General features: G+C 40.6%; 1 protein-coding gene across 1 annotated transcript in view; it reads right to left on the bottom strand.

Moving 5' to 3' along the window:
• NOX4 (NADPH oxidase 4) overlaps window positions 1-16,314 on the bottom strand; it is a 115,616-nt gene that overhangs the window by 35,883 nt on the left and 63,419 nt on the right. Inside the window, exon 13 of the mRNA XM_021382298.1 lies at window positions 12,783-12,864. Within this exon, the coding sequence (XP_021237973.1) occupies window positions 12,783-12,864 (82 nt within the window). The remainder of the gene's footprint in view (window positions 1-12,782; window positions 12,865-16,314) is intronic.

Here is a 16,314-nt window from a genome sequence, read left to right as displayed (position 1 = left end):
TGCAATCTACTTTTTACTATTTTTCCTGCTATAGTACTTACATTTGCAAGTTAACAGAGGAAGACATGGGAAGTACACAGTGGGTGAAATCCCAGAGCTCTAGGTTCTGTGTATCTACCAACATCATTTTTTGCAGAGCCCGTTCTATCAGCAGAGATCAGTGTTTTAGGTGTTTCACATACCATTTACTTTCTTTCTGCTTAAGGGCTTCCTAAACAGTAGTAATTTTAACAAACTGTGAAGTAAAAATTGGGCTGGCAGGTGAATGCTTTCTGGTTGTTACTTTCTGAGATTCTGAAATTGCATTTATATTTTTCCTAATGGCTGTATTCACAACCCATTTATTACACCACCACCACATACTTCTAATGCTATTGCTGCTCTGTCTGTTGTGAGAGTGCCCAAAGGTCCCAAATCAAATTACTCTTTCCCCTTTAGCAGGAACTTCACACAGAGCACAGACAGAAAGGGTAAATGTGGCTGCTCAGGTGCTGTGCTGGGACTGAAAGACCCCAGACAAAACCAGCTCTCTGCCATACCTTCCCCAGGAGAACCTAGGCATGCCAGTTTGATGTTGTGTGACAGTATTTACTTTGAACACAGGAATAATTTTGTATATTTCTCAAACACTGCAAAGCACTGCAACAATGACTTCATTAAAAGGCTGAGAGGCCTGGAGAAACATCTCTTACAGCGGACATAAACCTCATCAATATACAGATGACACTATTTAATAAGTAAATGAAAGGAAAAGGAGGGCAACAATACACAAATGATGTTTCCTAGAGTTTTCTTGTTTTATGGTTCCTTCCAGCTGATGGCTTTTATCTGCGGACCTCTCAGATACATGGCATAAACTGATAGCTTCATATCTCAATGGAGAACTCTTGGCAAGTGGAACATGGAAGAAAGGATAAAAATGACTTTAGATAAAAGCATCAGCCCTGTAGTTTCCTTGTGAATTCTGTTTCATCATTTTGGTTCACTTTAGATGACACTTGACTGAACAGGGCTTTTTTAACCACTATCGACACAACGATAATGAAACCATACATAACTTAGAAGCACTTTTTTTTTTTTTTCTGTGAACAGTTTTCATAGGCAACATCCCTTGAAATGTCATCCATGAAGGCACGTTTGGTGCAGAGAAAAACATACCCCTGCCTTATCAAAATGAAACCCTTTTTTTTAAATAGATGTTAAATATTTCAGTCATAGGTCTCTACCTTGGACATCATAAGATGGATGGAAGAGGGAAACAAGTCAAATTTAATTGGCTTTTAATTGCCAAAATATTTCTACGCTGTGCAGATGCTATTTACTAGTGCCAGAATCCGAGTGCAGGGCCAAATAATCCACAACAGACAAAGTTAATTCAGTGAGGGGGGTTCATCCAGCCATGTACAGCTACAATAGGCAATGAACACAGAAATGCATTTTTTCAGTCCAGTGATGCTTCTTAAGAGCCACTTGCAGCCAACCTGCTCTATTTTCCTATCAAATAACTTCAGAGAGTCAGTCCAAATTTTGATAACCACCGTTTACATCCATCTCTTAAAGTGCTTTCCTTAATTGTAGCGCAATTCTGCACCAATAAAAGTCTACCATTAAGTACTACAGAGCTAGTTCCTGTTATTTAGTAATATGAAAACAAAATGCATATCATTAAAAAAAAAAAAACAACCCACACATTCAAACAGGAAAATGCTGCTGCAAATGGGGCAGTGAAAAGAGTTTCCCACCTCAGAAGTGCTGCTTCTGCTGACTCTGAAAGAAGGAAGCAGGGACTGAGCCCCTGGGGACAGCCCTTCTGCTGCATTGGAATGAGATGCTCAAGTGCATGCTAACAGCACTCTGGGTGAAAGAAGCCTTGGGGACGCCAGACTCAGCCCATTTTCTCCAGGGAATACAGTGCTCAGCAAATAAATTAGCCAGACATTCCTCAAATCCTCCTCCCCAGCAGAAGACAGAAGGATCTCAACGTTGTCAGTCTATATCAGCACCTCTTGCCTGTCACATAAAGTGCCTACAGGTTCTCATTACAATTAGAACCTTATAAAGCTGAACAAGCTCATTAAATTCTGCTCTGCTGATCCCATAAGGTAAACCTGTTCGTTTGAATTAAGGTATCTTTCTCATGTAATGTGTGGACTGCATGCAAAATAGAAAGCTGCATCTGTCTCTCCTTCCTCCCTGCTCTCCCTTCCTCCTCCCACTCAGATCACACAATATCCAGCAGCATTCTACTTTCTCTCAAGCCCTTCAGATATCAAATCCAAATTACACAGCTTTTCCTTAAGTTCATCAGCAATTCTGACATATGTGAGCTGAAGCAAAATTTCCTGTTCTCTCCTTGAAACAAAGCAGTGCTGATAGACAGGCAGGAATGTAATGACTGTCTTTTACCAGAAGTTAGTTCCTTCTCAGGGAAAGCAGTAGAGTATTTCACTTGAACAAAACAGGAATATATAACCAGAGACTTTTACACTCCTCAGATCAGCTATGATCCTTCAGGGCAGCAGTGCCAGCCCTTCCCACTCAGAAATGCTGGCACAGCCACTGAATTGCCTACTGAATCCCTTAACTAATTGATTCGGGTACTTTGCAGTCTTTCTTCCAGCTTATTCTGCAATTTTACGGAGAGCTTGAGCTTGCTTCACAGCTCTCACAGATTTTATCATATCTCGTCTACTTCCTAGATTCGAGCAAAGTGAGTGAGATCTCTCCAACACATTTCAAACTCTTAATGATGAAATGATTAGCAGAAAACCTACTTTGACAACTTTGCAGCGGCAGGAGACACTCTTGATATATCCTTAACATCACAAAGTTTCATCTTTACAGTGCCAAAAGACCAGAATAGCAAGTTTATGACTCCTTCATGCAATGAAATTACATGCACATGATTTGCCTCATCCCAGTTAAAACAGCACAACAAGGCAGAAAAAATAAATGACAAATAGCTTTCAAAGTCTTTTGAGATTTTTGAGGGGTTGTAAATACCCTTATTTTGAAGAAGATTCTGCAAAGAAATGGTCACATTTCTAATACTGTTCGCTTACCCATGTAAAAAAGGACAATTCAGCCTATTTAAAGAACTGCAGAAATACTTTAGCAAAGTGGTAGCAGTATAATTAAGAACTTCAATTTTTTTTTTTTTTTATGGTGATTTACCTAAAGCAGGACATAGTTACACTGTAAACATTCCAATCTTAGAAAACAACCTTATAGAATCATAGAATCATTACGGTTGAAAAAGACCACTAAGATCACCTAGCTCAACCATCAGTTCATCACAATCATGCCCACTAAACCATGTCCCTCAGTGCCACATCTCCACATTTCTTGAACACCTCCATGGATGGTGACCCCACCACCTCCCTGGGCAGCCCATTCCACCACCTAACCACTCTTTTTGAGAAGAAATTTTTCCTAATATCCAACCTGAACCTCTTCTGGTGCAACTAAAGGCCATTTTTTTTCTCATCCTATCACTGTTATCTGGGAGAAGAGACCAACCCACAGCTAGCCACATCCTCCTTTCAGGCAGTTGTAGAGAGTGATAAGGTGATAAGGTCTCCCCTGAGCCTCCTCTTCCCCAGACTGAACAATCCCAGTTCCCTCAGCTGCTCTCCATAAGACTTGTCAGATCCCTCACAGCTCCACTGCCCTTCTCTGGACACGCTCCAGGGCCTCAATGTCTTTCTTGTAGTGAGGGACCCCAAAACGAACACAGTACTCAAGGTGCAGCCTCACCAGTGCCAAGTAGATTTATGCCTTAAAAATATGATAAACAGGGAAGGGAAATACACAGCTATTATGTCATGACAAAACATCAGGAGGCACCACACCTTATGAAAGCCAAGAGCCCAGTGCTGAGACACGCTCAGACATTTGGCCTCAGTTAGACACTTGAGTATTTTATGAACCAGACAGGACACAGAGAACACTTACACTGTACAGCGTACAGGCTGTAGGACAGGTTACAGTCTCCAAAATGTTAAATCGGAGTTGGGGCAGCAGGACTCACCCCATCCCCATGTATTTTTTGGAGCATGCAGCGATTTTGCTTTCTAAAGGTTCTCAGAGGAATGAGGAAAATTCCTTGTGGAGTTTGGTTTTAAATGATTTTCCACCATGCACAAACTTAATTTAAATCACATATTACAGATACTGTGACGGCAATGGATAATTAACGCATAAAGTGTTACATGAAAACTATTAGGCTTTAAAGTAAATGATTTCAGTATCTCTTCTTTTCAGCTGGTACCTATAACTCAACTTCTGCCACTGCTTTGAGGGGAGAAAAAATGTCATCGCATCTATGATACCAAGGGAGAAACACTGTGAGGCACCTCACTCAACACATGCAATGCCTCACTTCAGGTGCAGATATTTACACTAGTAATTTTCTGTCAAATCTATAACCTACACACTTTTTCCATTTAAAAACAGCCATCAGGCTCTCTGAGTATCACCCAATTTATCTTCCTCATGCAATAATTCTACAAATCTTGTATTCAAGTTGCTTTTGTGTTAGGGCTTATCTACTTCAGTCTCCAGTTCTGCTCATGAGCAGCTTCAGCTAGCTGATTAGGCAACACTCAGAATGGATTTGGCAGCTAATATCACGGGCTGTTGCTGCTCTGCAGCTGCTAACAATGTTTTCCAGCTGCTGGCTGTCTGGCTGCTCAAAAACACTTGTGCTTCTTACAAACCACTTGACGTGGATATAGAAGAATTTTCCTTTGGGCAAGACTGGCCTACTAGGCACCAGCTCCCAGGAGCCAACTCCTGTCCCAGTGATTGAAGATAATTAACTGCTGCAATAAATTACTGTGGGATGAAATGGATTCTCTATCACAGCCACTTTTTAAGACTTGAGAGCTACTTCTGAGCAAAGTTCTAGCCTCAATGCTGAGACACGTTCCTCAGTGAAGCATGCTTGATGTATGTGTTTACTTGAGGATGCTCTGTCCAGCGTGGCCTGGTTGACATTCCAAAGCCCAGAGCTCCTATCCATTTCTCAGAGGAGATACGAGATGGCTGTTAGATCAACATGGGCCTCTCTCTGTTTCTGATTAGCACCAGCAGCTTCAAGTCCAACACTGCATGAAAGAGAATTGTGTAGCATCTCATATGTATATAAAAGAGCCCGGCACTCAGAACTGAACCACTCCATCAGTGCTTACTGTCAAAAGGTTGACGAAACTGAAATTTAGGCTCATGTCCTGATGAGAAGTGACCATCCCTGCCAATTTTATGAAAAACTAGAAGAGCTTAACTATCTCATCTGGCTTGAATGTTCATGCACTCCTCTGCTCTTATGCAGAGCTTATACTTGCTCTACTACCTCTGGGGCAGCACACTGTGTTTTGTTTTCTGAAGTATTAAGTGATTTGAAGAGGGACTGGTGGTACAGCTGAGACTCTGATCTCACAGCTTTCCTGCTTCTTCAAACCTTGTTTGGGCAAGAGGCAGAACAGCAACGAGGGTTACTATAATTCTGCCCTCCTTAGGCACCAGGAAATACAGTTTTTGTTTATATCTTATATGAAATACAAAGGAAGACACAGTAGGCAGCTCCTTTTTCCTTTCCAATTTCTTTAACATCTTTAGGGGCGTAACATTGTCCATTTTCTATGTTATTATAACTAGAATTCACATATTTCTTTTCTCTCCTTTTCACTTCTTTGCTGTAACTGGAATTCACATCTTACCCTTTTCCACCAATACTAACTAACAAAACACCAACAGAAGATGCTGGCTCCTTGACAGGTTCTGCGTAAAACTCAGCTTCAGCAGTCTCATGCTGAAAGCATGGGGCCAAAAATTAAATTGCTAATGTGCAGGTAGGTGTACAGGAGTGAATGAATGAATCTTTCCTTTTGTTCATGGAGTTAAGGAGGAAGTCACTAATGTCAACAACCACGATTCGTTCGCATTTGTTTTTGTCTCTGAAGAGCCTGCTGACTGGATTTCTGTAACCGTGGTAATTGTGAAACCAGTTTTTTCAACTGTCATAAACCATTATTCTTAAAACTATGATAAAACTGGATATGGGGTCAGGAGGAATCACTGAAACTCTCTCTTGCATTATGGGTCAAAGAACCCTAGTAATATTTTCTGCATCAAACTGTTCTAGCTGCTTAAAAATACTTCCTTCAAGATACCTGGTGGCAGTTAATTCCACATAGTCTCGCACTGCTGCACAGTAGAGGGCAGGTATACATTAATTAAATCAACAGAGTTTATCAAGAACTGTGCTCATGCTCCCAAACAGCAAAATGAAAACCAGCTGCAGTGTTCTGTGTTACACTATTCACTTTGAACAAAGGAATGATTTCATCTCCTAGGTATTTTGAAAGGTTCAGGAATCTTTTGTTTTCAGTCAACTCTTCTCCCTTCTCAACTGGGAGCGTTGCAATGTTTTGCATAATGCAGTTCATGCCTGCTAATGAGCCACAGCTATGTTGTGATAAACAAAGCTAAGCTGAACTTGAAATGTAGATGCTTGATGCTTAAAAGAGAGTATATACGCACAGAGCATCAACTTTGCATGTACGCTGCTCCACCAAACTCCCACATGATGCAGGTTTTTCCCCACATCTCTCTACTTCTGAAAGATTTGTACTTGTTTCTTCAAAGTTTCTTCAATTTCAGGTGAAGTCTGAGCTCTTCCAAAGGCAGCAGCAAAATTCACTTCTACTTTAAGGGGACTCACTCTCTCTACATTGTTGGTAGTTGAACTCAAGGCCCTTGGAAACAGAACAAAAGTGTCTTTATTTTGCACTAGAAGTTACTGGGGCATTGTACTGATACTATAAACAAATAAAGCCTCTGTCTCAAGGAATAGATGACCCATATTTGTGTTCAATGTACCATTCTAAATATTGCAAGATATCAAGTTGTCCTTGCTTAATATTATGTGGATATGCCCACGTATCTCTTCATAGGACCATAGCTCAAACATACAGAATGAATTACTGTCCTCTTTCTTCCCATTTTCCTTATGGTTTCAACAAAACCAAGCCAATATCTGCATTGTTATTGACATAATTACTCGTACAACATGACTGTTGCTTTTATAAACAACTACCAGCCTTTATCCTACTGTCACTGTTGTTCATGCCATTTGGTAAAAAACCCAAATTACATGAAAATATCCTTTTCTTACAGTGAAGATTTTATGTTCATGTAACTCAACTCTGCACTGGACAACAAACTATACAGGATAACATGATACTGCTGAAAGGCAGATGTAAAAAAAGGAAAACGGACGAAAGGTTAGAGCCAAAGAGAACCCCACAGAATATTAAAGAACATCCCAAAACATTCTTCTCTGTAAACACCTCGAGCTTATTTAAATGCCATTGCTACTTCCTTCAGCAGGTACCTTTTTTTAATAACGTAATCAATCTAAATGCCCTGAGTTCCCTGAGACTCAGGTTTTCTGAGGGCTCAGTGCTGCTGTGAGATAGCTAGCTTCCAGCCTGCATTTTGCAACAAATCTTGGAGCACTTCAGAAACAGAAATTTTCATGCTTAATGTACAACAGTACACAAACCACTGCAGTGTTTGTGTGGGCACTTTGGAAAAACTCTTTCACTTGGTGTCTTCCCATCTGACTTCAGCAATATGGGCAGACCGCATGTTTTTGCAGTGGGAAACAGGACGGATGTTATTTTATATGAAAGAGCCAGCTGCACAAATCTGAAAGGAGAGCAGAAGACCTGACTTCTATTTCTGGTGTATTTCTATTTCTGTAACAACAGAGAATACTTTTGTAAAGCACTTCACAGAAACCCTATTTTAGAAAATCACTGTTAAAATTCTACTCTTTTTAAAATTATAAAACTCCTTGCCTTATAATGAATAGTGAGTGACAAAGGCATGGGTCATGCTTTTACCCCTTGCTCAACACCAAGGAACATGCTGCCTTTGTGTGAACTGAACTGTTTTTCTAGGACACAGTCCTGCTAACTACTCCTGTGTAGTAAATCTGGGATGCAGGGGAACCTCCACAGATGTGATGTTTATGCATTGTAACCTCCAGGAGGCACATGCCAGGACTCATTGCTTTTTCTGGTTAGCCACAAATTACTTTTCTCTCTAAAACGAAAAGCGTTCCCAAGGCAGTTACAAATAAGATAAAACATTTATTTCTGGGGTATTATTTATGAAATATTAGAAGCTTTTTGGCTCCAATCTCAAGCTGTAGTAAATTGGCACGGATCCATCATAGATCTATTATCATTAAAATGAGTAGCAATTGGGAGCCAGATGGCACAACAGTTTAGGACACTAACTTTCAGCCGCCTATTTGTCTAGACTGCTCCATGATGAGAATTGAATAACATCATTTGTCTTTGTTTGAGCTAAGAATTTCAACACCTTAACAAAAAAAAAAAAAACCTTCAAAAATATCTATTTAAGCCTACAGCTATTTCTGTGTATGAACATCAAAAAAACTGAAGAAAATACTTAATCCCTCTCCACGTTTTGAAAAAAAAGAGAAAAAAAGAATGGCAAGGTTTTAAAAAGAGAATATAAATTATTAGAGAACTCTGCCCTGCAACAAAGTTTTATCTATTTAATTTGTTCAAGAGAAGGTTATGTTTTTAAATGACCTCTTCCCACTCACATGAAGGTGTCATTTCCTGTAGAGCTTCTTTATTTAGCAGACAATAGTACAATGAAACAGCAGACTGGAAACTGATGCTAAAGAAATTCAGGCTATACATATATGAAGCAACTGAAGCAAGCAGATCTAAAAGCTTACAATTTTTCTAGTTTTAATGCCTCAATTTAAAGATTAGATGTCTTTCTAAATTTATGCTCCGGTTGAACCAGAAGCTTGCTGCAGGGATTATCGGGTAATGCTCTATGGCTCATGTTAAGAAGGGACTCAAATTAGCTAGAACATAACAGTTCCTTCTGTTCTTAAAATCTTAAAATGGTGAATCATCCAATCACTTTTCCACCAAACCCACAGAAGGTAAGAATGAATATTTCTGAGGGAAAAAAAAACAACAAATAATTCCTCTAAAAAAATACACACATATTTGATGACTTTGGTAGTATCTCGAAAATAAAAAAATGCATCTGCAATCTCATGTCACTTTTGTATAGAGAAATTTGCCAAAAAGATGTAACATCAACAGCACTTCTGACCCACTCTTCACAAGCAGAGTTTTCACAGAACCACAGAATGGCTTGGGTTGGAAGGGACCTCAAAGATCATCGAGTTCCAACCTCCCTGCTGCAGGCTGGGCTGCTGACCACTAGAGTAAGCACTGCATCAGGCTGCCCAGGGCACCATCCAACTTGGACTTGAGCACCTCCAGGGATGGGGCACCACAGCTCTCTGGGCAGCCTGTGCCAGGGCCTCACCGCCCTCTCAGTGAAAAACTTCCCTGACATCTAACCTGATCTCCCTCTTTTAGTTTAAAGCCATTCCCCCTTGTCCTATCACTATCTACATCTGTAAGAAGCTGGATTTCCTCCTGTTCATAATCTCCCTTTAAATATTCGGAGATTACTGGGAGTTTTGTGCAGTGTTGGCCTCACTCCTGCCTTTTTAACCTACCAACTTAACCCCTTTCTCTCACACTTTTAACATTTCTCATTGTGTTTTGTTCTGACAGATCAGCAAGTGGCAAGGCCGCCACACAATCTGCCCTTAAACTGACAGTGGAAATCACCATGGTGCCACACAGTACCTTAGGCCCACGCTGCAGGCAAGGAGCTCACTGCCATGTGCTGGACCTGATTAACGGGCATTACAACATCTTCAGGAGCAACCTTCTGCAGCCTGGGTCAATACTGCAGCATTTTTTGCATTTTATGAATGAATTCATGTAATAAATAGTACGAAACTCCTGGGCTAAGCAGGCAAACAAGGAAAGCACAAGCTTGATTTCAACTTGAAGAAAACTCCTTTGGAAATGCCTAAAGAGTGATATTTTTAAAAGGTCTTTTAAGAGATTTACGAGTCCTAATGCTCGTTGTCAAAGTGACTGGTTGGGATAAGATTCACTGCAACAAGTTTGATTTGTTCACAGGCCTGACTGGGTTGGCGTGGCCCACCCCAGGGCCCTCTGCGTGCTCATGGAGGTGAGGGAATGAAGGAGCAAGCTGCAAGCACGTCTGCAATTTGGTTTGAGGGCTAAGGCTCTTCCCAGGCAGTGCCATTTGGAAGCTGCTATGAGCCCCTGCCTGCCTGGCTGCCCACAGCTGCAGGTTTATTCTTAGTGTTCGGAATGTGAATTCCCACAGACAGGGCGATGGTTTCATATCAGCTACGGAAAAGATTTTCTGCACCAAACATTTTATGGTGGATGGGTAGTTTCCTGATGAAATGGACAAGGGGTCCAGTAATGTCCAGTTTCACCTTCTGAAGCTCACCTGAGGTATGGATAAAACTTACCTGGACTGGACTTCTCCCCCTAGTTCAGTAACCTATGACTACATGTAGGACAGTATGTTTCATTAAGAAACCCTACTGTAGGCATTTATGGGAGAACATACTTCCGTAACTCTTCCCTAATGACTGCAATTTTCCCAAAACACATTTGCATGGTCATGTGGAGGAAGCACAAGATGATGCTGAACTCCTGCCCTGCAAGCTCAATAGGAAAAGCAAGTGCTGGTGTAGTGCTCCATCTAAGCCCACAGGCTGCTCTGATAACAGGTGCTAGTTGTTCATTCAGGCTATTCAGTTAAACCATTATTGTAATTGCTCTTCTATTTTTAACCTTCCATATGCTTAGGTTGTCCTTAAGCATTACCAGTGTCAGCCTGTGCTCCACAATAAGGTTGCATTAAAATGACCTTCCTGCTCGGATCCTTATGTAGTACAAATGATTACTGCTTAGCTGAAGTCAGTGAAGGAACACTCATTTATGAGATCTGTCTGTTCATTATCTTGATTTCTGTTGACTTTTAATGAAAATGAGCACACAGAACTGAAAAACTGAAATGGGAATAAGACAGAATATATCATGAAGATGAACATGTTTTCCACCTTGCCGAACACAAGGATTTCACTTGAAAAAGAACCCCCAGGGAAATTAGGACATGTCAACAGTACTCAACTAGCTTGTAAATGAAGTATAACAAACGATAGATTTCTGTAAGCAAGCAAGCAAATATGCACGGATTAATGATGCTATAGGCAGAAATCTATTGTTTGTAACAACATATGCAAAATTTTCTTTCAATCAAGTGCCAAAGTTTGACTGATTTTCTGCATTATGGGAATCACTCAATCTTCCAAAGTAATGTGGCTGAAAATATTTATCTCATATACAGGGCCACTGTAAGTTCAAATAGCTCCATGTGTGATCTTGAAAGTGTTGTAACATGGACCGAGCAGAGAAAAACAGATACTCATTCCCCCACAGATTTGACAATGCTAGTATACTGCACTCGCCAACAATATTAGCAATAAATTGGATGTAAAAATGGAAAGTCAGACACCTTATGAGTGACAGAAGTAAGGAGCACACACTTGTTCCTCAGGCCAGTCTGACAGTGTCCACATCAGGAGAGAAAACCTTTAAGCTAAATAAAGCTTTTTACTACTGTGGAAAAATTACTATTCTAGTGCTCCAAAGGGTGAGGGATCGAGGTAATAATACATGGAAGTCCTAACGAAACAAGCAGAGCAGTCAAATAACTTAAGGTATCTCCCAGAGTCTCATATATTGTACCTCCATGATAGTCCAGTAAAACAATGACAATTGGTAATGCAAACAATAGAATCAAGGATAGAATCCTTTCACCCTTGAAGTCAACGCAAAAGTTTCACTGTTTTGGGGATCAGGATTCACCCCTGAATGCTTTTATTTTCAAGTATTTACAGTGAAGAGGTGATTAGTTTTTGGCACTCAGCTCCTCTATCTGCCGCACGATTTAAAAAAAAGGTTATAAGATTTTAAGAGCTGTATTTTGCAAGTAGCTCCACTGGCTTCTCATGTATTTCAGAAACCAGTTGATGATTAAAATAATAATGATTAAGATTAATAACTTTGCTGATTGCCATCATTGTTGCTGGCTTGTCTCCAGACATTCATTTTTCCTTTTCCTCCCTCTGTTCATCCCATACTATCTTCCCTCCATGGCTCAGTGTGATCACAATTAATGGGAGGACTATCTCTTCTTCTTCCTTATCCCTCACTGCCTCTTTCCAAGACTTTATTGAAAGTCACTGTTTCTTTAAAACAATATAGCAAACAGCGCTTATTGTTTCATTCAGGTATGTCATTTAAGAGAAAGAGACTAAGTCAATACAATCACACCATGCAAAAACACAACACTGTTCTTTTGGTTTGCCTGCATGTATATCCTCAAAAATGGCAGGAAAAAAATATTTTCTAGTGCTTGTAGTCTTCCTGAGCAGAGCCTGTTAAAATCCAAGGGAATCTTGTCATTGCAAATGATGGAATCCCGCAAGAGAAGAGTGGGGATTAGCCTGACAAAACATCTGCCTATGTCAACACACAGTGTCAAGTGAAACAAAGCTCCACTAGACTGATCCAGGCAGCTTAATGTCTGCACTCTGCCACCACCTCCCCCTGACAGCTGGGCACGCTTGCACAGCATGTCTGCTTCTTCCTGACACTGCTGAAAGACTGAAAATCTCAGTGCAAGCGTGGCTCTGTAACAGTTCTGCCTTAGGACTTCACGCCAAAAGCATGCACAGTGCTATAAATGTTTTGCCCTTCTTGGCTGCAAATAGATAAGGATCATATCTCTCCCAAGAAGACAATGTTACTTACTTGGGATAGCGCCTCTGCTGAAAGATGGGCAGAATCTCTGCATCTTGATTTGAATGTAGAAGCAGTAAATCCCGAAATCTTTCTGTCAGGACAAAGAAAAAAAGAAAACAAACAAACCCAGACTGTAACTCTGCATTTTATGTTCAGGCTACCAGTAAGCAAGCAGTAGCATGAGCAAATTCCCTTCTCCAGCACTGATTATCAGCAAAGGGCCAAGTTTGTAATGAAGAAAATCTACATATTCATACAGACAAAACTCCTAAGACTAGAAATCACTCTTTCCTGTAAGCCCCTTTACTGGTATTTTAAGATGTTTTGGTTTTTATTTCCATCTAATGCTGAATTCCAGTAGTACTTTGAAGTTTCTGAGGTTTGCATATAGGACTTCTGGGTATCGTACACAGCAAGAAATTGCCCCTGCCCTGAAGAGCTCAGTCTAAACAGAAAGGAGGAACAACTAAAAATTCACCAAGCGCTCAAAGATCTTAGTCTAAATGAATGTAAATTAATTCATCAAAATGAAATCAACATGTAAGTCCTTGGGTAACTGACTCACTGATATTTCTAAGGAAGGCTGAAAGACTGCATTGCTTTTTGTTCATTGCTATTGTTTCAGTTTCAGCTGGGATGGAATTGTTTTCTTCAGAATGTCTGGTATGATGCTATGTTTTGGTTCTAGGAGAAAAAGAATGTTGATAACACATTGATATTTACAGTCCCTGCTAAGCAGTGTTGTTCAGGGCATTCTCAGCAAATGGCCCAAGGTGCTGGGATGGAACAGAATTAGGACAGCTGACTTAAACTGGCCAAAGGGATACCATGTGATATCATGCGGGAGGATGATAGGGCATGGAGTTTATCTCGCTCTCTTCCACTGTTAGGGGAGCTAGCTGGGCATCAGTCGGGGAAGGTGAGCAACTGCTTGTGCGTCACTTGTTATACACATGTTACCTACATTCACACACACACACACACACACACACATATATATACACATAGTCCTAACTATTATCCTTTTCCTTTTCTCTATCATAGTAACTAGTTTTATCTCAACCAATGAGTTCTACTTTTTTTTCTCCCCAGTTCTCTCCGCCCCCTGCAGTGGGAAGCGGGGGGAGTGAGCAACCTGCTGCGTGGTGCTCAGTCACCAGTCAGGTTAAACCAAAGCAACTATATATTTAGAAGAGTGAACCACAGGGCCATGTGCAGTAGCTAAGCTTTTTGTAACTTAGCTTCTCTGACAGTAGGTGTGGGGACAGCTGCTTTGGGAAGCTGCCTTTACTTGATGTTCTAGAGGTAGCTCAGTGCAGAACATAAGCGGGATCTGTACGAGCTTCTATCAGTATCAATTTCTCAGTTCCTAGTAGATGGGAACCTCCTCAAATTATCTTAATAGAATGGATAGAAGGGAAATCCACTTAGGTCAAACCCCTCAGCACAGTTCTCAGCTCTCCACATCATGGGCATGCTCTGCTTCTTTCCATGCTCTGCAACTTTTATTTCACTATTCCTCTAGTAGCACAGATTCTTAGGACACTGCTGATACACCTCCCACCTTGGCAAGTCCTGCCTTTCCTGCAACACCTACATACCTTAAAGGCTTCAGCTACAGGTTTTAGGTTTCTGTCATTTGCTGAGCCGTTACTATTTGTAGCCTCTGTTGTGTGTGGAAGCTGTGTTACGTGTTTCTCTAAACTAGCCATCTTTTCCATATAATAATATAAGATTCTCTGATAAGAATATAAGATTCACATTCTGGGAAGTGAACTTTCAAACAAACGTAAACCTTCATTCCACAGTATCCCTAGGTACCTCAAAGTATCCTCCAAAATAGGGTTTACATACAAGGAAATCAATGGATAGAGAATCAGTGATAATGAATCTGCCAAATCCAAAAAGGATTAATTTCCCACTTCTTACAGTTTAGTACACGATGGTTCTCTTAACATTAATTTTTATATATTATTATGTAATCATAGCTAAACCAGACCTATTTGGATACAGTTCTGCTAAGTAGTCATTTAAATGAAAAAAATTACCTATACTTCATAAAATTATATTACTCTGAGGAAAGCACAATAAATTCAAAATAAAAAGTCTCTTGATAAGGGCTCAGTTGTAAAGGTCAAGCATTTCCGATGGTTCGACCAATCCTCCATCAGCTGGCTAAGAAGTCTTCTGAACATCTCAAAGAAAACTCCACCAAGGAAGAAACAAGGATTAACAGTTGCTACCTTCATTTCCACATCTCTTCAAATTCAATTTTGAAAGCATTTGTACCTGCAAAATTCTTCCCACATCTTCAAATGTAGCTCTTAGTTTTCCCTGTACCTACCTGGGACAGAGACATAATGTGGCTGACAACAATAAATGTAATGCTGTAAAGATGGAAGTGAAATTCAGTGGGCATTTGGAAAAGAAGATCCTGCTCACTGTCTTGACAAAAACCTTGCCATTAACGCTTTTAACCTCTTCTTGAACTTTCAAGAAGAGGCAAAATTTTTTTTATTGCCAGTCCCTTGACACATGGCAATATGCTGCACGCAGGCATGCCGTCATCCTTCCAGATGGTATGCTATGATCGTCAAACGCCGCAAGACAAGAGATGAAAGATTTAACTAGTGCGAAATATCCAACTGTTTATGTGTCAGAGCGAGCACATTAACTTCCTCCCCCACCTCAGGAATCCTCATGTATATTTCATGTTTCCCAACACAACTGAAGTTACTGGTGCCACTCTAGGAACTCTTTATAAATAGGCTTCCTATGAACAACAGTAGCCTTTGTATATTCCTGATGGAGGAGTGAGAGGAAGTTTCCAATGGCAAGCACTGAACAAGGGGACTTCCCTCTGTGACTTCAGCATTTTGACCTCCAGTACACGGTTTAAGCCGCCACAATGAAAGATTTGCTTAATAAGATCACAGAATCATAGAACCATAGAATTAGCTAGGTTGGAAAAGACCTACAAGATCATCCAGTCCAACCATGATGTCTTCTTGGTGCCTGATCTATTTGTTTTTAGCACATACAACCATGTGAAAAAGCAATGGAAAACACTGGCAGAGACACGCTTTTTTGGTTCAATATTGCGCAACACTACGCTACATTTAAGTGCGTCAATCTGCGTTGGCAAATGTTGCAAAGGGCCTGCAACTCTTTGAGAGAGACAAAACTCACCTCAACCAGGGTGCAGATGTGTCCCACACCATCGATCTGCCTGGGAGCCATATTCCAGCTCCAGCCTCTACTCTCCGACTTTCTCTCCTTGACATAGGCCTGCTGGCTGCATTCCACACCTCAATTCAACAAGCCGCAATCTTGAAAATATTTCAAATAGCAATGTGACAGGGCTGGCCAGCACTGGGAGTGAAAGCGGCCAAAGCACCTGAAACTGGCTTACATAGCCCTGCTACTGGATCATGTTTTAGTTAAAGTCAGCTCCTATTTTTTTTTTCCCTGCTCTATGGCAAATTTCCCAGGCAGATGTGTTTTCTTTTCACTGTATGACTTTAGCCATTTTTCCATGGCA

The sequence above is a fragment of the Numida meleagris genome, chromosome 1 (assembly GCF_002078875.1).
Source record: "Numida meleagris isolate 19003 breed g44 Domestic line chromosome 1, NumMel1.0, whole genome shotgun sequence".
NCBI classification, from domain to species: Eukaryota; Metazoa; Chordata; class Aves; order Galliformes; family Numididae; genus Numida; species Numida meleagris.
This window is presented reverse-complemented; position numbering and strand designations above follow the sequence as displayed.